Raw genomic sequence first — 25,717 nt, forward strand, 5'->3', positions numbered from 1 at the left:
GCCGCCGAGGGAGCGGGGCGGGCGGGGGGGCGAGGTCCGGTCGCGGCGCGGAGGAAAAAAATGTCACTTTGCGGCGGTGCGGCCGCCCCCGGTGGCCCGGCTTCGGCGGGGATGGCTTGTTTAGGCCTTACATTATCCGTGGTGAGCGGCTCGCGCGCCAACCCTGGATTTTTTCCCTCAGTATATACGGGGAAAAAGCCGGGGGGAGGCAGGCAGCGCTGCCCGGGGTGGGAGAGGCCTCGGCTGTACCCGTTCGTACCCGGAGGTGTACCCCCGGCTGTGGAGACCCCCTTGGCCTGCGGAGCCGCTCCTAGCCCCGGCGGTGCCGGGAGGAGGGGGCCCGGTGACCCTCGGGCCCTGACAGGGTGAGTATGGCCCCCCCGGCCCTCCGACCCGCCACGGCCCAGAGACAAAGCACCGTGTTCGTTCAGGCCTTCACGCTGCCCTAAAACCCCTTCAAATTAAGATCTATTAACGCCCGTCTCACATTTCAGATAATGTATTTTCTCCTATACTGTGTGCATTAGTTTCTTTTTTATTTTTTTCTTTCTGCAGCAGCTGAATAAAGGCAGGAGTTGTAGTGAGACGTAGCGGCGCGTACGTGCCGTTTGTTATATGGCATAATGTGGCCCGTGTTGCTCCTGGATAAATTAGTCACCGAGACTGTATAATTGGTTTCTCAATTATTTATGAAGGGGTCTTTTAACAACAGTAATTTTTCCCTTAATGGCAAGTAAGGATTTCATTATCTCTAACTGCCCTACCTTTTTGTTCCGTGCCACAGTAAATTTCAAATTTTACTCTTTTTAATGGTGATAATATATGAAGGAATTCCATCTCTGTAAAGTAATTACTCTTTTTGCCTGCCTGGGAATATAAGTGCAGGTCATTTTATTTTTGGTCTCTTAATCACAAGAAAAGCAGTGAAAGGGCCGTCCCTGGTTTTCAGACACGGTGCTGTCTCCTGGCCGTGTGTTGGACCCCGGCACGTTGTGCTGCCGTGCAAACAGGGCTCAAAAATGGGGATGGGCTGGTGGGAAACGGGGGTCCCCATCCGGCACTGGCATTAGGGCAGGATTTCTCCCAAAACACAAAAGCATCCAGAGATGCTGCTGCAGATGCACAGGGCTCCACAGACCAGCTGGGTGATGTCCATGAGATCTCGTGAGAGGTTTTTGATGCTGTCCCGAAATGTCCCCCCAGGGACACCCAGGTCTGCAGGGGTCTGAAATGTGCCCACAGCAGCGCCCGGGCTGAGCCTCTCCGCCAGCACGGGCTGGAGGATGCAAAGCCTGAGGGATTAAAATAGGCTTTGACAAATAATAAGCAGTGTTTTGGACAGGTCGTTAACAATTCCATGGAATTGCTTTTGGACAGGTCGTTACAATTCCATGGAATTGCTTTTAAACAGGTCTGCTGGCACTGGGGAAGCTGGATGAACACGGCCGGGTGGGGAGGAAGCTCTACTTCACGTCCACGCTCTGCAGCGCTGGTGACGGCGGGCGAGCCGGTTTGCTCTGCTGCTTCTGTCCACAGGCACACGTGCTCCTCCAAGCAAACTCATTCCTAAACAAACAGGTTTGTAACTTAATGTTCTTTCTTCATTCGGCTGCCTGGCTTTGATCAGCCTGTTATTTCCATCGCCTTCGGTGAGACTGCTCCCGTTTGAGTGTCTTGTTGAATCAAGGCCTAAATATTTGTAAAACCTGCATCAGCAAAGCAGGCAGCTGCTCTGGGCTAATCTTACCCAGCAAGCCCCACGGCGTGCTTAACCTTAAGCCACTCTTCAGACCTATCAATGTTAATCTTAAGTGCTGTGCTGATTTGGAGCACTGTAATTTTCCAGAGGACGTGGCCGCTGCTCCTTCGGACACCAAAACTAGCCTGAGAACGGGATGGGAGATGCAGGAAAGATCCTCAGTCCAGCAGCTGGGAGGGGTTGGCTGAGCCAGGGGCTGTGTCCCCAGTGTCACAGCAGGCAGCTGCTGCTGCAGACTGTTTCTGGAGGAGGCTGAAGGTGCTGCAGACAGTGGGTACAGGGAGGGAGGGGAGCTTCCCCTGGCTGCCTCGCCATCCCTCTCTGCTGGGGTTGCATCAGAGGTCTCGCTCCCAGCGAGCACGCTGGCTTTCATAACAATAAATTTTAACTTGGCACTTCTGTAGCACTCCCCAGTTCAAAGCTGTGCTGAAACATTATCTAATTAATTCACACAATAGCCCTGCAAGGCAAGAAGGGGAGGTAGCGAGCTGAGGTACTTGCCCAATGACAAATAGTGAGTCAGTGGGGGAGTGGGAGGAAAACTCAAGGGCCCTTGATGTTTAGATCTGAGATGGCATCCTTCTTGTCATAACAGCATTTCAGTCATTTAAAAAATAGGGCCCGCATATTTAATTACAATTACAGCCAACTACTCCAAATTAATAGATTAAACAGGGAGAGAAAACTTTATCCTAATTAGCACCCCCCCAAAAAAAAAACAAAAATCGCGTGCTTTGCACATCTGTAAGACATTAACCAAACCAATTAAAAAGTCTAACTATGCGGTATGAGCACAATTAGCAAAACCCCCGTTCTAAAGGCTCGGGGCGCGCGGCGCAGGCTGCCCCCGCGCTGTGACTTCATCTGGCTGCAGGGCTGCTCGGGGCACCGCTGCCGGGGCCCTGTCCCACACCTCAGGAGCTGGGGGACAGTAAAAGCCACCGCCACCAACCTGTCCCTGCTGCAGTGCCTGCAGGACGAGCTCCCCACCCGCCTTGCCCCAATAATTTATTTTTTTTGTTGTTGTACAAAAAATAAATGCAAAACTATAAGGGGGCAAAGGGGAAGTGTTGGTCCAAATAAAGAATCTCAAAATGTCACCAGCGCTGTAATAATAGCAGAGCAGATACGTCAAGAAGAAGCAATAAAAAGGCAGGGCTTTATTCACAGAATTTATCATTACAGGAAGTAACGGGCAATTAGAAACAGTGTTTCATAAACTCACATCACCAGTAGAAATATTTGTATAACATAAATTGCTAGGCGTGAGGGGCTAGAAGAGGTATGTTCAGAGATTTAATGTAATCCTTAATATAATTGCAAAGGTCCATTAATCAGCTGGAAGGCCTTCTATAACAATACAATTTTATTAAAATATTCAGTAGTTATAGACTGATGAGAAAAAGACCAACTGTAGCTAATTAACCCCAGGAAAAATTCTGTTCAGTACTCGGAGTACCCAACTGAAATAGAGGGGAAAAAAAATAAAGGAAAGACAAAGTTGCATTAAAATGTAATTAATGGAAAATATTGCTAGGAAAATAAACTGAAGCGTTGTTAAAAAAAGTTGTGATCTGTATACAAGGACTATTCAAGGGGGAAAACGGAGTGCATATGTGGAGATTTTGCCATTGTGGAAGGGCTGTTGAAGGGGAGAAACCACAATCTGAAAGATATTTGTATGAACTAAAAAAATCCCAATTCTCTAATGCTGTGGGGTCAAGATGTCTATTGATACAGGATAAAACATGTTTTCTAACAAGCAATTCAGGTGAAAACAGTGCCATGCTGCTTTGCTTTTCTGACCTACAATTCTTTGATGAGAAACCTGTGTTGGAAAAGAAGGCTGTGTGCAGGACAGAGTGTGTGGCTATGAAAACATGCCACGCAGTAGCCACCCAGCAGCTAAATGCATCTTCTCTGGGCTTTTGCTTGTGTATCCTTGTTCTCCCAAGGAATTATTTTCAGAGTTCATGCTCGGTTGGTCCTGTTGGTCTGGCCGTGCCGTACCGATACCCAGCCCCTGGAAGCCTTCCAAGGAAGTTGCTGAACAGGGGATCGCTGTGCGTTGCTGTTTTATAGCCCAAATGGCGCTCAATAATTGAACATTAGTGTGATGGGAAAAGTACCAATAAAACTTTTATTATAAATCTTCGCCTTCCTCCAGGACTTAGGGTCAAATAAATAAAGCCATGCACAATTAGCATACTGTTTTTAGCATCAGCAGTTATGAAAAATGTGGCACGTACATAGATTTTTCTTGAGCAGCTCATTTTTCTGTCCTTCACTAACCTTTTTCTCTCCCAGTAATGGGCTATTTTTTATGTCACGCACCTTGGAGCAGGCTGGGTCTAACCTTCCCTTCTTCCCCTTCCCTATGCAAGGGTCTGTGTCTCTGTTGGAAGCAAGAATATTTTTTCTCTTCACTACCACCATGTTTTCCTTCCCTGGCTCACTCCAGGGTTAGAGGGGAGCTGAGGCAGGAGCTCCTCTTCCTCTAGCCCCGGTTTGGTGGGATCTGCCCTGAAGACAGAGGTTCCATTTGCACCCATGTGCTCCTGCTGCCCCTTGGCAATCGACCCAGCGCACGACCCCAGGGCTGAGGCTGCAGTGGGTCGGTGGTAGCCTTTTCGTACGCCGTGCATGTGGCAAGGAGAACAAACAAGCCCCTTGCCCATGCCCTGCCCGGCACCCTCTGTTGTAACCTCCTTCCGTAGGGAGCATGGTGAGGTTTTTGGGGCACACGCCCCACACAGCAGGCTGCAGGAGCGCCTGGTGGAGCACGTCTCAATTTTCTGCACTGTGCGCGCTACAGACAAAGCCCGTGTTAAACAACCCCTCCAGGAAATTAGCATTAATTAGCGGGGTGCTGCAATCCTGCAAGCGACTGCCATTTATCCAACTCATGTCAGCTCTGCACTACAGGAGCTCTTAGAATTTCTGACATTAAAACTGTTACCGGCCGCAAATAAAATGTAATTGATACTCTTTCAGAAATGGAAAAAGTACAGTAGGATACTCTGCAGCATTATTATTAGGTAGTGCTAAAACAAATATCAAAAGGATGAAAAGAAGGCCGTATTTAGCAATTGAGTTTATTTTAATAGATGCAATAAAAGTCTCATGACTTACAATTTTGCCTTTAATGGGAATGTTCTTACTGGAGAAAATATGAAAAAAAAGACAGAAGCGCACATTAGAGGTAGAGCCTCCCTCACTCCAGGGCTGTCTGTGCTGTTTGCTGCTACTGGCAAGATTTCTGTTTTCCTTCTCAAACGACCATTTATGCTTCAACCTTGTTTTTCCCAAATATCCTAAGCTACCGTTGGAGTCAATACACTCTAGTGCAAAACAAACCAACACCCAGAAACCCCTGTTTGTGCAACATTTAATGTGAAGTTTTAAACTCTGCAGATTTAGGTGTGGAGTGCCCATTCCAACCTTTGCTGTTTCCGTTGTATCAGAGCTTCGCGGGAGGCAGCAAGCGGCGATGTGGCCGAGCTGGAGGGAGGACTGGGACCAGCCGGTGGTGAGGGACCACCCTGCCCTGAGCTGGCCCAGGTGGCCCGAGGGGTGCGTCTGCCATGGTCGCAGCCTGCTGGAGTGCTGGGTTCTGCCCATGGCCGGGCCTTGCTGCAAAAGCGTCCTCGGGAGCCTCGAGAAGAGCCAGCAGAAAACTCACGGCTGCTGTCACCATCAACAGCAACTCCCTGAGCCTGCAGGTGCCACATAAATCACCACCAGCAGCAGGAGACCTGTCAAGATTCCCCTACACACCTCTGCTACCGGCACAGGCACCCCCACTGCCCTGTCTGCACAAAGAGAGCTTCTGCCTGCGGATTTACCGTTCCTGCTACAATCACAGCTTTCTCCTCATCAGCGTCGGGCACTAACAAGGGACTGGGCAGAGGAGAGAGATGAGTCGAATGAAATGCTGCCTTTTGGATGCTGTTACCAAGAGGTGAAGCGAGGCTCTCTGCTCCTGCCTTCCTGCTGTAAAATCTGCATATGATATTAAATATATACATCCACACACCATTTACTAAAAACATCCTTTTTCATTCCGCTGATCTGGGCGCTCGCGAGCGGGAGGGAGGCATCTGAAGGACGAGGTCTCCAGGAGAACGATCGCTGCTGCTGGCCTGTGACCTGCAATAAGGTGTGTTTGTTCTCCGGTGGCCAAAGTGGCATCTGCCCTCCAGGCTCTGGCGTAAGGACCTGAACCATCAGCATTGTACCAGCAGCATCCTGGCCTCAGTAAAACACACACTGCAACACCAACTGGCTGCTAAAACGATGAAAACCACTTTATTTTCTGCCACTGCTTCAAAAGCTGCCAGCCCTAATAGCCGGGAAACGCTGACAAACCAACCTGTTATGCTCTCCCAAAGCCAAGTGCTTTCCAGTGCAGTCAGGAGAGCTTTGGGGACTGACCCCAGGTGAGGAGCCGTTCCCCTGGGGATCAGCCGACTGAGGTGGGTCTGTAGCAGCGGAGCTTCCTCAGGTGCCAAGCTGGGGGAAAACACATCATCTTCATGTTGCCTTGAAAGCCACCTAAAACTGAACCCTGAGTTATAAAATTTATTTATTGCACCTGAGCAGAAGCCTGCAGTCCGGAGCAGCGACCATGTATTGATGCTGCCAACAAAACTGTGTTTTGGCAGCATTTTATATATATAGTGCTCCATCACCTGTAATAAACAGGAAGTGCATGCAATATACAGGAGATATACACTTTATTTACTCATCTGCAGTGTGCTGGTTATTGGTCTCCCTGATACACACTGGGAAAAAACCTGCTTTTCATAGTGCTATTATTCCTGGTTCTCCATGGGGTGAAAGAAACTAAAGGAGGTCCTTTAGTTAGTTAGAGATAACAGGTGTTGGAGAAGAGGCTGCGCACACCCCTGTAGCGCAGGTCCTTTCCCCTCACCCGAGGAGTCTCCCCACGTCCCAGGGAGGTGGGTTTCCTTAGCTTTGCTGAGGATGGACTGGCTGCTGTGTTTTCCTCCCGTTCCCTCCACCTGGAGACTGCCAAGCCGTGGCCTGTCACACTGGGAAGATGAGGAGATGGATCAGACAAAAGAAAGGAGAAGAAAAGCTTAAGGGCTGTCCTTGTGAAGCCGCATGTCTGTAGGGTACAAGAACACTGCCAAATACACGTTATCCAAGAGTTTTAACACAATTTATTTTATGCTTAAATAATCAACTAGATCATCCAGTGTTTGTTGTTTTCATACATATGTAATTAGAGCTATTATCAATGAATGCTGTTTCCATATGAATATAATCAACAAATTAAAGTATTTCACCAAAACCCAAATAAAAATGCCCTTTAAAACACAGCAGCCTTAACAACCTAATATTACACTGCTAGGATGATTACAGATGATTGGCTTACTGAAAGATTCTACATCTTATAGCCAGTACACAATACAGTAATAATTTTACAGCGTGCTGCCAGTCTATTAGCTAATATTTTCTCTTCAGTTCATTTAAAAATATCCCAAACTTGTGCTCCTTAGAGCACCAACCCACTTCTAAAGCTGCAAGCATTACCCCCGTTATAAAGCGAGAACAGATAGCACCCCCCTCCCCATAATGCAACTACTGTATATGTTATGGGTTTTAGGTCATTTCATTGAAAAATTGGCAACAGCAACAAATATTAGATGAAGGGCTTTGTGTTTACAGATAAAATCTTATTTTTCATGTTGCGGTATAGTGTCTGCAAAACTGGAAAAGATTTAATCAAAATAAGGTGAAACACATGCATCAAAATATTAGTACTCTGAAGAAAAATTTTCACAGAACTACAGAATTCCTCATTTTGGGAATCATTTAAATTTGCAGCAGATTTTAAAGATTTTTTTAAAATCAAGCTAGCGTTTTTGCATATACAAACATTGTAATTGCTAATATACAAGAATCTGTGAAGATACACCCAGAATATCCCTGTAGGTGCAGCCATTTGAGACACCTAGCCTGCTCAATGCATTTGCAATATTCTGTTTGTGATCGAAAAGGCAGTGCCTTATCAACATGTATTCTATTTTGTTAGAATTTATACAGTGTTATTTATTTACAGCAAAACTATTGATGTTTAAAAAAGAAACAAATAGTGTTTTATACCCTGACAGTTTGGGTCCAAGAAAAATAAGGCGAGCTGTTGTGGATTTTAGTAATTTTAGTGTCTTTCCACGGTTTAACCATTTTGTCTTCGTACATCCCCTCCGGCCACAGGAATTTATTTCTTTTGAGATGACGTCAAACTGCTTGAAAGAAGCTGTTAACAGCATGGCATCTTGTATATACACTGCACTGGGAACCGCACACCCTCCATCCTGTGAATGAACGTGAATTTCCATGCTCTGTAAATTGGCTCATGCTAAATTTATTTTTTTGTTTGTTTTTGTGTTTTTTTTTGTTTTTTTTTGTTTTTGCATAAAAACCATGCGGTTAATGTGTGGAAGCAGCAAACACACGCACACTTTTATAGGTGAATGTTTAATTCCTGTTGATTTTTCTTCTGTGAATGTCCCTCTAGAATACTGGCAGTAAAAGAACACAGTCCTATGGAAAGAAAAGAGCACAGATCATTTCAGGAGATGTCTCTAGAATCAATTTTGTGCCTTTCCCTGACTAAACAGAAACGTTCTAATTGGCATTGTGGAATTCTGCAATAGGACAAATCGTACACATTCTAGGTGGGCAATGACATTAGTTGAGCTCCTGGCATGAAGGGAAGATGCAGCTGCAGATGTCCACGTTGCTTGTGAACTGGTCTACAAATACACTTGCAACACACTGTGTGTCATCACCCTGGACACAGTTACCGGCTCCTCAGATCCGACGGTGACAAGGAGCAGGTACTCCCTGCAGCAGGAGAAACAGCACCATCCCCAGAGCCAGCGCTGCTGCTTTCACAGCAGGTTTTGCTTTATTGCTCGCAAGCATCCTCACAGTGGTGGAAAACCTGCACTCCTTGCACATCCACCTCTGCCAGTCGCTCGGGGAAGGTGACCGGGAGAGCCGGGAATGTGGGGTGCAGCCTTGGGGAGGCTCGGGAAGGGACAAAGCGAGGAAGAGGAGCCCCATCCATCTCCCACCTACCGATGAGACAGGGGGTCCAGCTCCTGCTCTCTGGCCCATCCAAAAACAGTCGAGGAGAGCCGGGAATGCGGAGTGCAGCCTTGGGGAGGCTCAGGAAAGGACAAAGCGAGGAAGAGGAGCCCCATCCATCTCCCACCTACCGATGAGACAGGGGGTCCAGCTCCTGCTCTCTGGCCCATCCAAAAACAGTCGTGCAGCCTAAGGACAGCAGGTTTGCTACATCTGCTGTACAAGAGCGATGCCTTCAGCCAGCAGGCAGGAAGCAGAAAGACAAACACACCGGCGAAGGGAGCTGGAAATCCCGTGGGCTCCCCAGCAGCTGGGCACCCAGAGCCTGTTTGGGAGGGGGCGGGCTCCAGGCTGGCACGGCCAGGCCTGTTTACTCATCAGGTCACAAGTCCACGCGCATTCCCCGGGAGTGCTCACGCTCTCCTCCTGTGCTGAAACAACCTGTCCTTGCCCACGTCTACGGTTGTCATAAATCTATCCTGCTGCTAAAAGCCTCCTATTGACATTGCAGCAGTCACGCCGGCTCCCACAGTGCCGTCCTGCAGAATTGCATGTAAACGTTGTTGGCTGTTCCTTTCAACCTATATTTCACAATGGGTTTATTTGCAATGGTGACAAAGACATTTTTACAGCAAAATCTAGCTAATATTGTGATCTTTTTCAAACATTCCAAGGAAAAGCAACACCTCTGCCTCCCAAATAGGATTTTTTTTGTCTTTTGCAATCAGAAACAAACTGGTTTTCCATCAGAATCCCCTGTCTGTGCAAATGCATCCACTTCTGCATTCAAATAAATGTTTTCAATAGGCTCTTGACTGGGCTTACAATTACTTAATGCATATTTGGTCATGCTTATCATATCAAAGTTCGGACCACAGAGATTCATCTTATGAGACAAAGTCCTCCCCTGAGCAAAGGTTTATTATCTAAGGAAGACTCTCCGAGTTCCTCAGGGGCTCTAGCAAGGGAGAGCTGCCTGCTGGAAACCACAGGAGAAATGCATCAGCAGTCATGGGAGCAAATCTGGTTCCGAGGAACTCAGACTCTGGCTTTTTGAAGGTCAGAATATGTTTCATACATGAGGCAAGGACTGCCTTACTGATGCCATTTTATTTTAAAGTGAAATGCTTCTCCCTTATCCCCAATGTGTGTTGCATCATGCTTGTGAGCCGGCAGGCTCTTTATCTGCACTGCTTTAGTGCCCCATCTTGCCTTCGATGCCTTCAAATTCACAAATTTCCACTGGTTTCCCCCCGCAGATTGACAGTGGAGAAGCACAGAAGCCAACTTGGGTCACAGTTTCATATAAGCAGCGTCATCCCTTTGGCTATCTTTCCTCCTGTTATCCTTGAGCTCCATGAAGGAGAAAGGCATGTCTAAGGAATCACCTTCCTTCTCAAAACATTACCTATTTTATGAGCAGTGTGAAGCAGTATTATTCTATTAGCACACGTGGGAGGGCTCTCAATAAAAGCAGGAGTTTGGGGGTCGTGCAAGGTGGATGCAGTAGGTGCTGACCAGACGATGAAAGCACACGGTCACCTCACAGAGCTCACGCCTTAGGGTTTGATCCCATAAAGGCCTCAGCTACATCCCACAGGCCAAGTGCCCTGGTCCCAAATGGCAGTACTGACACGTGTGGAAAGCCCACCTGGCCAGGTGGCATTAGGGGCTGCCTTGCACGGCAGCAGCCGGAAGGGACTAGTGACTCAGGAGAGACTCTGCCTCCGTCCTTCACCTCCACGTCACTACCCGGTATGTTTTCCAGGTCCTGTTTATCCTGTTCTTAAATCCTACAGTCAATCCCATACCGTATGTATAGGAAAAGGATAACACACAGACTTGCACTTCATAAACTCTTCCTCTGCCCAATTCCTAAAATCCACCAGAGCTAAGGAAAGGGCTGAGTAGAAAAAAGACATGAACGTGGCAAACATGGGCACTTGACGCCATGATTAACAGACACAGACCGGCTCCTCCCGAATTTATGGGCATATTTGCTGCGTGACTATAGCTATATATGATTGAGACAAAGCAGCCTCTGGCTTCACAATGCTCCAGTGCCCTGTTACACAGCCCCTGCCAGGGTGTCTTTGTGCACTTGTTTTTTTAGTTTGGGAAGCCCTGACGCTGTCAGCTGCCGTTTTGTTACAATTGTTAAGGCTGGATCAATAAAATTTACAAGAAACAGTTGGTAAAGATTATTGGCAAATACTGAGACACTTCACTGGCTCTTACAAGGACTTTGACTTGCATAACTGCCCTCAGATCACACACCCAAGAGTGGAAGAAGCCCTTCACTCCCAGCACATTTACTTACGTGCTGCTTCTTCACTATTTGTGTTTAAGTTGACTTTTGGGAGTAGAAAGTACCACGGACTACAAACACTTGGTAAAACTCCCCAGAATTTTACACATGCCTCGGTATTGCTTTGTTTTATGTTCCAAGAAGTAAAGCTCAGTTTCTCTACGTGAACTCGAGGTCACTTTCTGCTTACAAGATCAAGGGGCATCTACTCAGCTTTGCAGCTTGAAAGCAGTGCCGAGGCAGCAGAGGCTGCCACCAGGCTTTAGCAAGGGAAGAAAAGTGATCACACTGACCGGTCAGTGGTCGGCTTTCACGAGTAACTTTTCTTCTCCACGTGTCTGACTTCTTTCTTTGTCTTAACCTTATAAGCTTCTCCCTGCTTTAAAGGAAAAAGGTGAACGTTAGCATAGTCTGCAGAGTGCTCATCGTTATAAACCTGCTTCCAAAACAGGCTCCACATTTTGCTGTAACAGGATAAGTAAAAAGCAGTTAAATCACATTAACACCTCATTTCAAAGATACACACAATCTACTTATCCACTCTGCGGAGCTGCAAAAGCACAGGCCTGAAATATCATCTCCAAGTAGAAAACAGGGGTCTGCAATTGGGGCACGACCCCTGGGCTGGTGTTGGTGTGCCCGGCCGGCAGCCCTTGGCAGAGCCCCCGCCACCAACTGCAGCTGGGTTCAGCCCCACCGTCAAGGAAAATCACCTTTCCTGGCTCAGCCGGGATCGGTGGATGTTTCCAACAGCAAAGGCCACGGCTGCTGTTATGATGTTTCACAACGTCTGTGCTTTCAAGTGAGCAGGTTAGTAATGGAGTAAAGGGAGGAGGAAGAAAGCCAGCAAAAACCACCACCGAAGCAGCAGAGAAGTAAAACCAACGACAGTAACAAGCAGTGCAGGTTTCAGTGTCTTTAAAACAGCAACCCCCAAAATAAAGTTCATCTTTGCTCATTAAAATTAGCTCAATAATCATCTAAAAATAAATACTCCCGTAATCACAAGCCTCATTCACATCAGAGAAAGGCATCTGTTTATGTGTGGTTATCGGCAGAATTTACCCCTCGGGTGATCTGCATTGATGTATTTGTAACTATTTGTAGTTTCCGACTAATCTAATCTGGTTGCAGCAAATTGAAAATGTTTCCCCTTTGCTGGGCAGGATTTATTTTTTCCCTGATAAAGGACTACCAAAGAGGGGATGGAAATATGTTTGCTTCAACTCTCCTATTTCTCTGTCGCCTCCTCCCCCCCTTTTTTTTCTTTCTTTGGTTTTTTTTTATTGCCAGCAGATAGAGAGCATTTGTTATCTTTGTTTGTTTCTGAATCTGTTTTCACTCAGAGAAAAATTCCATTAACCCCAATGACAACTTTTCCTGGAGCACAGACCTCCCAGGGCCATGTGCTGGGAACAAGGCATGAGCTCCCCTGAAGCCATCTGTCTCCAGAGGTGGGGCTGGTTCCTCTGAGAGCTCCTGGGGCCAGAGGACAGCCCGAGGCACAGCCTGCCCCTCCTGGGGCACAGCAGGGCTGCCCTTCCCGCTGCCCTCCTTTCTTTCTGGGGGTGCAGAGGCTGGGCACAGTCTGGCCCTGCAGAAAAGCTTCTGATTTTAATTGCCAGGGATGAAAACCTCTCTCGGTGCTTCCTTGTAAAAGATCCCATTGCTTGGGTATGTTCACGTTGCCCTGAGCCCTGCACACCCTCGGTGGGTGGCACAGGGGTGTTAGGCAGGTGAAGGAGAGGTTGGTGGGGATCAGACTGCAACTCATTCCTTTGGGCTGGTGAAAAGAGCACCACACCACACCTAGGGGTGTAAGGCACAAATTCTGCACGGGCTTAACCAAACCCACAGACATGGCTCATCGGGATGGCACAAAACAAGCCCCAAGCCCATGGTTTAGGCCTGCTGCCCGTTATGCAGACACAGACCCTAAAGCTTCTGTAGCGACAGAATTGAGCCGGGCCCCCTCGACACGGCCCCTGCCCCGTTACCCACACGCACAACGTGTCAATAACCGCAAGCACCGCACTTCGCCAAGGCTTCTTGTTAAATGCAAACCTCCAGCCCTTTAGCAGCACTTTCTAGCAGTCAACACCACCCTCTGCATCTACTGTTATTTCCTGGTAGTCCCCGTTCCATTACCATTTCACCAACTTTCCTCTCATGGGGGATAACAACGCGTCTTACTACCTTCCGGGTGATCTGTGGGAAGCAATACACGAAAAGCATCGATTTTTTTTTTTTCCTAGTTTCTAAAGGGAGAAAGTATGTTAAAAGAAGTTACTTGAATACAAAGACTCAGAGCAGTGATGTAATTCATGATTACTTTTCTCGTGATGACGTTGCCTTCTTCGTCGGTAAACTGTTCCTCTGTTACAGATTCACCAGGAATGTTTTTTGCTTCCTCACCCTAAAGAACGTGTTATAAGATTAGCAATATAGCCTACATTCTGCCAAACCCACACATATTTCCACACCAATCCAAGCAACAAGCACATGCTAGCTTCAACTTTATGTAACAGTTTGCTTTATGTCACACAAATAGTATGAAAGCCTTGCTCATTTAGCATGCCAATACCTGTGCATTCATTCTACAGAATGTGTCCTTAAAGCCTGTAGTGAGCTTCTAGCACATTGCTCTTATTAACTAATTCATGACATGAAGCTCTCTGGGCAACAAATCATCTTGCGGCCAGTCTGAGTCCTATGAGATGGAGGCACAAATTCGTGACGATATGATCTCTCATCAGACACCCCTTTAGCTTTTCCCAGCTGCTCAGTGCCCAGCACACACAGAAACAGGCTCTAACACCAAAATAAGGTGGGGGAAAACTGGGAGTTAAAACTCTGCCTGTAGCTTGCTAAACACAAGATCTTATACACACGCACAAAAGACAAGATTTCTCAGCAGGTACGAAATGGAGAAAGGTTTCTTACGTGGCACTTGTCCTGGCACGGTAAGGCCTGCTGACCTGCCCAGCAGCCTGGGGCACAACTTACTGACACCAGCTTCTTGGAGCACCCATCATTTATAGGACCAGCACAGATAAACGTAAAAGCATTTTCCTAACTGCTATGCTAGTGAGTTAATAGCACTACAAGAATTATTGTTCAAATTATAAATACATGATATTGCTTTACAGTCTAAGGCTAGTTGGCAGTCACGGACTTATGTTCCAGATGAACTTCAACAACTTTACCTTGCAACGTCATGTTTCCAAACCTGGGTGCTGAGGAAAGCCCTGCATCTGATGCTTCAAAAATATCCATCGTCTGTGCTTATTTATTTCATATAAATAAAATAAATATAATGTAGCTGGCCTACATATGAAAAATTTCCACATATAAATGAATAAAACTTTAAACAAAAAAACAACAAAATCCTTAAAACTTATCTTCTCCCCTCAGCTTCAACCCACTATGGAAAAAATGACAACTAGAGGGAGGAAGCAGAAAGAAACACTGTATAAAACATGTCATATCAATATCAACAACAAAATATTCGTTGAAATGAGATTATTACATCTCAACATCAAGCTTTCATAATGCATCCACACACTAAGCAGCACAGGGCAAATATAATTTCTGTTTACAGTGGTCTATAGGCTACATAGTTGTCCACATAAGCTCCTGGCGCGGCTCTATAATGAACAAATATAGCAATGTCATGTTTATTTTTTTAACCACTTTCCCTACAAACACGCCTTTTTCAATACCTACATTATAACATGGAGTTTGCGTGCTATTTCTAAGCTCTGAACCAAATAAACATTTCCTTTCATTTACAAGCCATTTGTGGTCTCTTCTATAGCCCAGCCTTCCCGTTTCCCTGGCTGGGGAGGCCCCGCAGCAGTGCCCGGAGGGGAGCGCGGCAGAGCCCGGCCCCCTGTCAGCAGCTCTCAGTAGTCTCAGTGCAGCATTCTCACTTGGTTCATATTGAAAGCTGTATGGAAATCATCGCTTGATAACTGAGTAATTAAACAGTTTCGGACATTTTTTCATGTCTTTTTTTTTCCCCCATGCTTTCACAGGCTGTATATAAACCCTGGAACTTGTTGAACATGGATGCTTCAGGAAGCAGCAGTGAGAGAAGGGCAGGCTCCGCAGCCAGGCGGATGCCACTGGGTAGGGACGTAGGGATGAGGTCCTGAGGCTGAGATACACCTGGGGCTGAAGGGTCCCAGCTGAGGTCCCCAAGCCCAGACACTGTGGCAGATAAAACAGCTGCTGAAGCCCTCAGATGGAGCCCAGGCTGGGCCCATGCCATTCATTCCCCAGAAGGACCCTGCTGAAGGGTCACGGGAAGGAGAAATGACATACCTGCCTAAGGCCCGAGGGAAGGAGGAGGAGGAAGGAGTAAGAGGTTGGTCCCCCCAAGTGACACAGCCTGGTCCTTCCTTTCTCACGAGCGAGACAGCAGAAATGGGAACAGCCGGGGACGGTGCTGCGGCTGGGGGCGACGGCTGGGTAAAGGTTTTGGGAACTGAAACCTGTGGGGTTTCCAAGCCACAGTGAAGCGGGGGAAATACTGATTCTGGAGACATAACGCTTTAATCAGAAGCAGAGCAGATGGGGAACTAGCCACACGGTTTCTTTCCTGGCCTCCCACCCATGGGCTCAGAGGCTCCCCAGGCTCCTGCGCAGTGAACTAAGGGACAGGAGGGAACCCTGTCCCAGACGTCCCTCCCACCCCACGGAGCCCAGAGGTATGGAGAGGTTCCCTCTCGTGAATAGGATCTCCAAAGCCACAACAATAAAACCCATGAAAAACGGAAATAAAACAGCATGACCAGTAGCAAGGTCACCAGAGTACCTGGCACAGCAATGCTGCTGTGTGTACTGGTTGCTCGCTGCTGCTATGAGCAAGGCTGTTCCTTAAACAAGTTACTGAGAATTACTGGGTTCAGTTTTAAAATGCAAAATGTACTTACACACTGAAAGATGTCTCTTGGAAAAAAAATACAGTTTTCAAGGTATTGCGAATCTTGGTTTTTAATTAGCTACATGCTCCTCTAAGCACGGTTTAAGGATAAAAGCTGTAAATACTCAGCAGTCAGCACGCATAAAATCCAGCTTTCACAATTCTCTTGCTGGTGGGTAGTTAAACAAATTGCAGGAGGGCTCACAATTGGCAGGAGGTAGATCTGATTTACTGACGTTTCTAATCCTATGCAGTTATAAAGACGGATGTTTGCTAGGGAAAAAAAACCCCTTACCCAGTGGCAGTTTTACTTGTCAGATCTCAAACCCAGCTTTGGGTTAGAATGGCACATCAGATGACCTTGTCAACGAAAGCTGTTTTTAAACACAAAGCTGGTGCATCTGCGTCACAGCGAAAGAATAAAATTCTTTCTGCTGCATCATACTTATGTGAGCTTCATTTTACCCTTGACCAGCCGAAATCACTGTCACAATACCCAGAGCTTTAGAAAGGCAGGGAGAAAACTTAATACCACGATTACTGGAAGCTCGGTTATATCCCTGGGACTAAACCATACAAAGGCTGCGCTCTGCAAGCCTCAGCCCCAGAACATGCCAGGAAGCTTTGCAAAGCAGAGTGGTTTAATGTCACCCTGCTCGCTGGAGTGTAGTCCTGCCAAAAGCAGCTGGTATCCTCTCTCTGCAGCTCTCCAGGGCAGGAGAAGCAAAAAGCAGCTTCCTCAAAGCCTTCCCTGAGCTCCACTGATTTTCTTAACAGTTATTTGCAGATTATGGGTGTTCCCAGGGACCTCCAGATAAATGGAGTTATACAGTCGGTGCTGCAGCATTGTGCCAAAGTTCACTGCAGATTTGTCAGAGCTCTAGTTTTCTTTCATGTTTGTTTTGTTACTAGAGGGATAATAGTCCCTTTTATTCCTCCTATACATCTAGTGTTGTTGTAACAGTGGAGAAAAAGAGGTGCAGCTGGATGTCTCTTACCCAGATGGATAAAAAGAAATTTAAAAGCAGGCGGAAATAAGCGAGATGGAAAGATCCTAAATACTTCATTTCGCCAAAGACCAGGGGCAATGCTGCAATGGGAACAGGAGCTGTGCAGAGCACTCAGACCTCTTCCCATACTGGCCTCAGCCACCAGGACATAATCCTTTCAGCCCCAAGATCACATTCTTGTAATGCATAAACAGCAGCTGCGCCTCGGTCTCCTTGGGGTCTCGAGCCTCTGTGGCAGTGGCAGTAGAAACAAACATCTTTCATTAAGGTCATTTTCATTAGTGAGTTCTGCCTACTCAGGGAGACCTTGTTAATCAGATGCCACAACTCTCTGCCTGTGCTGAGTCTGTACTTGCTTGTTCACAGACGCATTGCTAAAGCCATAGTGGGGGGGGGGGGGATGGGGGGGGGGAGAAACCCAACAAACCAACAGGCAAGTCAACGAGACCTGAAAGGAAATGGTGCCACAAACGGGGCAGAGCATAGTCCAATACTGGGATACTGGGAGCTGGGTCCCAGGTCTGCCCTCCACGCGAATGGAAACGCTCCCCATGTGCCTTACATGGGGCACGGGGCCCTAATTATTCTCACCTACAGGATGGCCACATTTTCACATGCCATAAATAAGTTTCCTCTGCATAGTTAGATCATGAAAGCTGCTGGTCCTAGTTTTGACCGACTGCTGCTCGGGCTCCCGTGCCACTCCTCCAGTGCAGGCTGAACCAAGCCCCCCAAAATCAGAAATGGGGCGTTTCATGGGCAAAATGTGTGGAAAGAAACAAATAAATCTTTAAGAAAAATTGGCAAAAAAGAACAGAAGTACAAGATACCAAATGACATCAGATTTGAACAACCTCTGCTTAGAAATCTATTCCATTTTCCATTACAAAATTCTACCATAAACCTTTTGGCAAGAATCTTACTAAACAGTTTTTGCCAAAAATTTGTACCCATGAAAGATTTAACAACCTCTGAAAAAGCATGAAAAATCAGACACTGATTTCTGTCATGACTAAATAAAAGGAGCTTTGGATCAGGCTCTGAATGTGCACATTGTGGCCACACTCTTATTTTTCCCTTGTGTGCTAATTGCTCGCATTCCCGTGCTGCCATAAACCCCTGGCTCTTTTGCAATGCCCCGTCCCATCAATCCACCATGTGAACAGAAGAGGGGAAAGGAAGCAAAAACAAAAACATCTGCACTACCTTGAGGTTAGAATACGATCCTATTACATGTGGAAATGGGCATCAGTCCTTGCTTGTCTGGTTTTATGGGCTCAGCCCTCTGAAGTGCTAAATCCCATGGGAATGTGCTGGAGAGTGTTGAACACTTGACAGGACTCGGCTCTCGGACTGCTGGGAAAATACCTCCGGGGGAGAGAAAAGCCTTTCCCCATATTTGGGCCAGGACAGAGAGCTAAGGTAGCAGTTCAACGGAAATAATAGTGTTAGCGATAATGCAGAATGCCACTGAAAGGAAAAACAAGCTGGGAAAGAAGAACAAAGGTAATGATGCAATTCAGCCCTGACAGTAGCTGTGGAGGCACCGAGGCAAAGTCTTTTTTCCACAGGACTCCATTTATCCTCAAGGTTTTGGCGTTACCAAACTTCATCCCTGCAGGCTACGTGAGCACCTCTGTTGCTTTTAATGCAACGAGCAGGCAGTAATGAGTATGTGCTTTGGTAAAACAATGCAGATCCCACGTGCAGCTCTGTCCAAGCGCTCCCTCCTCCCCGCCCCGCTGCTGCTGTTGGCACCGTCTGGCAGAGCGGGCTCCCGACACGGCACAGCCCTGCCATCCAGGCTCTTCAGAATCATAGGATCATAGAATCATAGAATGGTTCGAGTTTGAAGGGGCCTTAAAGATCATCCAGTTCCAACCCCCCTGCCATGGGCAGGGACACCTCCCACCAGACCAGGTTGCTCAAAGCCCCATCCAGCCTGGTCTTGAACCCCTCCAGGGATGGGGATCCACCACTTCCTTGGGCAACCTGTTCCAGTGTCTCACCACCCTCACAGTAAAGAATTTCTTCCTAATATCTAATCTAAATCTCCCCTCTTTCAATTTAAAACCATTACCCCTTGTCCTGTCACTGCACTTCCTGACGAGTCCCTCCCCAGCTCTCCTGTAGCTCCCTTCAGATATTGGAAGGCTGCTATGAGGTCTCCCTGGAGCCTTCTCTTCTCCAGACTGAACAACCCCAGCTCTCCCAGCCTGTCTTCACAGGGGAGGTGCTCCAGCCCTATGATCATCTTCATGGCCCTTCTCTGGACCCATTCCAACAGGTCCATGTCCTTCCTGTGTTGAGGACTCCAAAGCTGGACACAGTACTGGACAGAGGTCCAAACCAGTTTTTATTCCAGGGAATACAAACTCAACAAAGATTTCTCAGTCTAGTCCCTAAGTAACCGTAGCATAAGACAGTGTGGGATAAGTGCTCCCGTACTCCAGGAGCGACTGCAGAAAAACACTGGGGCATTCCATCATTGGTGTGACAGGCTTTGCTGCCTGCCTCCAGGACAGCCCGGAGGAAAACATCCCTGCCTTCTACTCTGCCATCACCCTTTAACAACTATTTGGCTAGCCAGGAGTGTGAGAAAACACAGACAGGGGAAGGCCTGGTTCCCCTCTTGCTACTGCTCCGTCCGACGCTGCCAGCCCCGCTCAGTGTGAGCCCCAGGGAGGGCACCGCTGGCCGGGCACCCAGGGGTGAGCCCACTGCTCCCACCGCTGCCCCAGGCCCTGCGGCAGGAACAGGGGAGTTATTTTTACTCTGCAGGCTGACAGCTTTGCTCTGTGCCTCTGTGTGCTGTGTCCTGAGACCTCCTCCCTCAATGAGGAGCCCTGCCTCAGCTTGTGCGCTCCCTGGCAGGGATTTCAGTTCTCCCAAGCTGAACCCCTGCTCCCAGGAATGTGCAGAAATTAAAGTCCATATCCCTACCAATGTTAAACCTCCATTCTTCCATTTCACACCACCATTTCACAGGCTTTACACGATCAAAACATACCTATTGAAATGGTTGTTTCCACTATCAAATTATTCCTCTAAAAGCACTGATGATTGCCGCTTTGAAAATTTTTCTTGTTCTGTTTTAAGCTTGTCTTGAAGTGCAGAGTGGGGGATAAAAAAAAAGCCATAAATCATGAGAAAATGACACAAGTATCACATGTATTTTCTAATCAAGAGACCTCTAATCCAGCCCGGATCAGACACGTTCCCAACAGAGCACGCTCAGCCGCCTCCACTCGCCGTGCACAGCCTCCCCGCGGCAGCTGCGCTGGCTCTGGGCTACAACACCATATATTATGCTTTACCATTGCTCTCTTAAAAGTTCAACCCCAAATTATACCCCCTCATTTAAAAACAAGTTTCTATGCCTTTCTTTCAACGCAGTGGACGTACTTGGAAAGCAAGTGAAGGCTGCCTTGTACACACTTTCTCTTTTCTACTCCGACACTCCCTGACTCCAAACCAGCGGACACTAAAATAGTCCACACATAAATTGGGAGGGGGACCTCAGCCACAGGCCGACTCTGCAGCCGTGGAAACTTCCAGCACACGGATACTTCACGTCTCACCAGAAACACCCTTAAAGCACTCAACGGTCTGTACTCGCCCACAGGCCGCCTGCCCCGCTTGAAAACATTCCTGTTTCCAACCAGTCGTGTCTTATCTGCAGAGAGAATGGCTGATGAAGGGTTACACCCCGACCTGCCCAGCGCCTTCCACGGAGGGCAGCGGGTTCTGCCTCTAAAGATGAGATACCGCACAAAATATTCACCTCTACCAGCTGCAATCCCTGCCTTGAGCCCAACTGGAAGACTTGAAGAGATTAAGGGTGAAGGCAGTCAGAAAAGTCATCAGCTCATTGCTGCGATCCCTGCCTTGAGCCCAACTGGAAGACTGAAGAGATTAAGGGTGAAGGCAGTCAGAAAAGTCATCCTGCCTTTTCCAAAAGTGTCCGTATCTTGGAGGGATCAGCAGCTGTGCAGAGCACTTGTCTGCCAGCCCCACTACACCAAAGGTGTGTGCCTCTGGGCACGCTCTTCTCCACAAAGTGTGCCAGGAGCAGCCACACAGGTACGTGCAATCAGGGTGTCACAAATCGTTCCTAAAGTAACAATCACATCTTTGGCAAATTCAGCCAGTGCTGTGATAGCACTGTGATGGCTGCCTGTCTTTTTCATGGCTTGACTGCATGTTTTTCTAATAAGAATCTAATAAATCCTGTAAATTACTGGGGACTAACATAATGGTTTCCAATGCAGAATTATTTTCTTATGCTATATGCTGCAGGCAAATAATTGCATACTATATGACTATACAAGAAAAAAATATGAGGGCAAATGCAATTATTTATATGACTATGCCATCATTATCAGTATATAAAGTATATTGTGCTGTAGGTAAAGGACATCTGTAAATGAATATACTAAATAAAACCTACTGAAAGCAATGTAAAGACTATTATTAACTTTGGCAGGTTTGTAATCGTGATCATCTGCTGTTTTGAGGAGGTTTTCCAGAACATATTAAGCACTTAGGACCACAAGTTTCAACCAGACAACATGGCTCACATGCTCCTATATACCACTCCTTTACATTCCTTCAATTTTTAAACTTGTAAATTAATTTTTTTTTAGGAATATACAAAAATTAGAAAAAAATTGTCACCCAAATGTGTCTGCAATTCATTTTGCTCCAGACAGACCAACACACTGTAGTCTTTAAGATGCCATGCGGAACAGCGGCAGTGAAAGACACAACACACCATGCAGCACAGTTCCCCTCCAGCAGAAGACAACCAGAAACCTCTGGGTTAAGCAAGAAAAGGCCACCTAGCACTTGGTTATCAATACATACTGGCAATGGAGATCACCACTACCAGAGGGTCTCCAGTATGCCAAAACTGACACTCGGACACAGCAGTCCAAACCCACGTCCATGCCAACGTCACCTCAGGAACGCAAATCACAAAATACCTTCAGTATCAAGCGCCGTCGATAAACTCTCGTAGTAATTCTCTGCTCCTCACATGAGCTCGAATCACTGTCAATCTCACATTCATTGTCACTACATTCCTAATAAATGCAGTTTTAGTACATTTGAACAGCATATTTGCAAGACAGAACATGCTGATCAGGACTAGAAGAAAACAGAGGTTATCATGGACAGTGCTTTTCCTGTCTCAATTTATGTACACAATGACTCGTGGTTTTGCTCTTGAAGTATATGGCGGGAGGAAGCCTTTTTCCTCTTTGACGTGCTTTGATATTCCAGGTATGGAATATCTCAGCAGCTTTTATTCTTAGCAAAGAGTATTTGGAATGCATCTCACCCTCAGAATTTCTACATCTTACGTAGTTGTTACGTGTACAAAAAAACCTGCTCATAACTGCTTGCTTTTTTATCCTCAAAAGTTAAAGTTTCAAATAAATTGCATGGATTCACAAGGTATGGGAAGTGAATTCTCTCTTAAGGAAAGAAGAGTCACCCAGAAAGATTCAGTGGAGCACCTCCACAAAGATGATTACAAATAGGCATTCTGAAGAACTTCTCCATGTAAATGGCTTTAACTGCTTTGAAGTAGCAAAACTGTAGCGTGAAGTACAACCACTCTGCGGTTTTTAAGGAGGGAACTGGTAGACCTCAGGGTGAGGGAGAATGGCCTGACGCTGGTCTCAGCTTGGTGCCAGGAGGTACCACAGCCACAAACACAAAACTACTCCGTCCTGGAGCCCTGGTGTTTTCCCTTCCAAAACCCAAGGAGCTCCTCAGCTTGGGGGATGAGCAGCTTTGTGTGCACACGTCTGGCAGAGGGCTTCATACCAATGTGTGTGAGGGACATAGAGCAGAGGCCCTTTTCACATGATGTTTGGTTGAACCAACCTTTTTCTGAACAGTGAAAACTGAAAATGTACTCTGTAATTACTCAATGACAATCCAAACCTGATTTTTAAGTCACGAATAGTGGATATTGCTAACTGCATTTTTGTTTCTCTTCTTGAACCTGGCCCAAGACATCCCAAACAAGACACATTTCTCAGAAACGATGTGTAAAATAACAGTAGGCATAGGTGGGTGGAGAAGAAAAAGGACTATATAACAAAAAGCATTTAGGGCAGCATAACAGTATTCATCTGCATTTAAAGCCTCCTGCTGTTCTCTGACACTAGTCAAATATAGATATAAAAAAAAATATAATTCAACCCTATCCTGAAGAAGTAACAAGAAGCAGAAGACTCCCAGAGGGTACAAAGGTTTTGGAGGAAGAGTTATTATTAATAAACAGATTCAAGTGGTTTATTTTGATGGAATTCTAATGCTGGGAGTCACCTCCACCACAAGGTGGACATCACCCTCTTTGGGATAATAGAGCAACTTTGCTCTGCTCCTCTCATTTAAAAATCTAAAATCTGATGCTTGAGTATTTGTAGAGAATTATATGGCTTACACTGTCACTGCACTGCTTTTGTAAGCTTTTGGGCATTTATGTGGACTTGGGATGAGGCCAACAATTTATTTCATCCACGTCACCAGGCAGCGGCCCAATATCAATTGTCTGAGTTTATCTCATTGCAAACCGTGTGCCAAAACACTGACGCAGCCCTCACCCTGCAGGTAGATGATTATTGCCTCTTAGCTCTTTCCCAATGGGTCATTGAAAAAATCTCTTACTTTGTGAAGCAACTTTATTTTGTTCCCTCTTTCTTTCCACAGAAATGTTTCTTCCATACTTTTCTCTTTATGGGGCATTTCTGAAGGGGGCCTTGCAGAAAGCCTGCAGTTGAAATTACCTTTCTGTTTTCATGACAGCACATGAAGTGTCTCACCATGAATTGGACTGTGTTAGTTAAACTACTGACTTCAAATTAGATTAGATTAGAAGATATTCTTGAAGAAATATTGACAAGATATTGAAGAAATTCTTGTTGTCATTTTAACAAACACTAGTTTGTTACTTATCCAGGCTTTGTGAGAGATCTGCATTTAGATTTCATATTATTTTCTGATACCAGTTTATTCAAAGATCATGACTATAAAAAGACTTGTTATTTAGAAGATAGATTACCACCCTTTACTGATAAAGCAAAAATAGTGTAAAAAGCATTCATAAGAAAAAGCACGTGCTTATTCTTCCCAATGCAGATGGGATATCCAAAAATAAAGAGAACAGAAAAGTGGATGACAACTTATCTTCTCACTGAAGAGAATCCAGAGGGGAAATGCAGCACTGTTGGACACCCTCAGAAGGTTACTGTGTGCATCTCTGCTTATCCCTGACTTTAAACTGAGCATAATATTAGCCGAGCTCTGCCCCAAAGCCTACTGACACTAAAGGATCTCTGCCATCGGCCTTTAGCTGCCTTTGCAGAAGGCTCTTACGTACATTTTTTAAGTACTCCAGTAATTAGTGAACATTAGGAAAGATCTTCACTGCTTCAACTGTGTCACGAACTAATAATAAGATAATAACAATCATATGCTGCATAACTGCTGAGACTGATTATGTTACCATCTAATAAAAGAACTCTTGGTTGTATAATCGAAATAATAGTTTAAAATGAACTAATTTAAACCTGAATGATTTATTGCAGCCCACCACAGCCAACATTTTTATTGTGCTACAATAAAAAAAATAGCAATATCATGTAGAAGCAATTCTACTGAAATGCCTCGCTTCCAGAAGTTATAATCTCCTCCTGTATTACACCCAGGAAAATATAATTTCAGCAGAGAGAAGAATGTAGAAGAAACTCTTTCTTCCCTTTTTCAGCCTGATTCCTGTTGGCTCTGTTGCCCATTCCGTGGCAACCCTCCTGCTGCAGGGGTGTGAGGTGCATGCAGCTATGGGGCTATAAGCCATTCTTTGAATCAACTTTACTTTTAAGCTTCTGGGAAATAAATATAAGAAACTGATAAAGCTATTAAAATCTTCATCATCAGAAAAGACCTTGTAACTGAGGTTGTGCAGTTAAGGCAGGCAGGGTAGAAATGAAGGGGAGCCCCTCAGCAGTATTTTAAGAAGAAAGAACCGCCACCTGGAAAAGTGCTTTACACATTTGGAAATCTTTTGATTCCTCTTGGCTGGATGCACTTTGGAGTCAGGATGAATGAGGCAGTGAAACAAAAAACATAAGGAGGAGATTCAATATTGCCCCAAATTTATTTTCCTGCAATTTAACAGAGTAAAAAATACGCAGGGAGTGTGGAGATAAGGAGTAGGAGAGGGGCTGAAGAGTCCCTGTATCTCTTTGCTCACTTCAATGTCACAAAAAGAGAGGGAACCAGTGCCATCACCTTACTGGCAACAGATGGAGGCCAGCTGAGCTGTTGGGCACTGTTTGCACAGGTGGTACCTCAGGGCAGGTAAGGGATGCAGGATGGCAGTCCCAGAAGCTGCTCTAACCTCTGCCAGGGCTCGGGGCCAGTCAGGCAGAGGATTATGCAGCCCTGCTTGGCTCCTCTGGCTGCCCTGACTCCACCTCATTCTGTTCACACCACAGAATAAAAATTTCCACTAACTTCCATTTTTCTTAATTTAGCAATAATTAGAAAAGGCATAAAGAAGGATTAGAAAAACCCCA

The 25,717-nt window shown here is 46.2% G+C and overlaps 1 protein-coding gene and 1 long non-coding RNA gene across 12 annotated transcripts in view; one reads left to right on the forward strand and one right to left on the reverse strand.

Moving 5' to 3' along the window:
* Positions 1–206: 206 nt before the first annotated feature.
* On the forward strand, positions 207–5,348 carry LOC106887069. The gene is made up of 3 exons (XR_001411794.1): positions 207–365; positions 1,412–1,578; positions 5,224–5,348. It is a non-coding gene; the product is annotated as an uncharacterized LOC106887069 (long non-coding RNA).
* Positions 5,349–6,925: 1,577 nt separating this feature from the next.
* Positions 6,926–25,717, reverse strand: part of ANK3 (ankyrin 3, node of Ranvier (ankyrin G)) — a 208,697-nt gene continuing 189,905 nt past the window's right edge. For 10 of the 11 annotated variants that reach the window (XM_014940420.1, XM_014940417.1, XM_014940415.1 and 7 more), the window contains 2 exons: positions 11,483–11,568; positions 6,926–8,332 (listed from right to left, as the gene is read on the reverse strand). In XM_014940420.1, coding sequence (XP_014795906.1) covers positions 11,500–11,568 — 69 coding nt within the window. In that variant the 3' untranslated portion in view covers positions 6,926–8,332; positions 11,483–11,499. Of the gene's footprint in view, positions 8,333–11,482; positions 11,569–13,337; positions 13,398–13,521; positions 13,606–22,111; positions 22,211–25,717 lie in introns of all 11 variants that reach the window. The other variant, XM_014940411.1, reaches the window with a different exon arrangement.

Source organism: Calidris pugnax, unplaced genomic scaffold, assembly GCF_001431845.1.
Source record: "Calidris pugnax isolate Ruff unplaced genomic scaffold, ASM143184v1 scaffold39, whole genome shotgun sequence".
Taxonomy (NCBI): domain Eukaryota; kingdom Metazoa; phylum Chordata; class Aves; order Charadriiformes; family Scolopacidae; genus Calidris; species Calidris pugnax.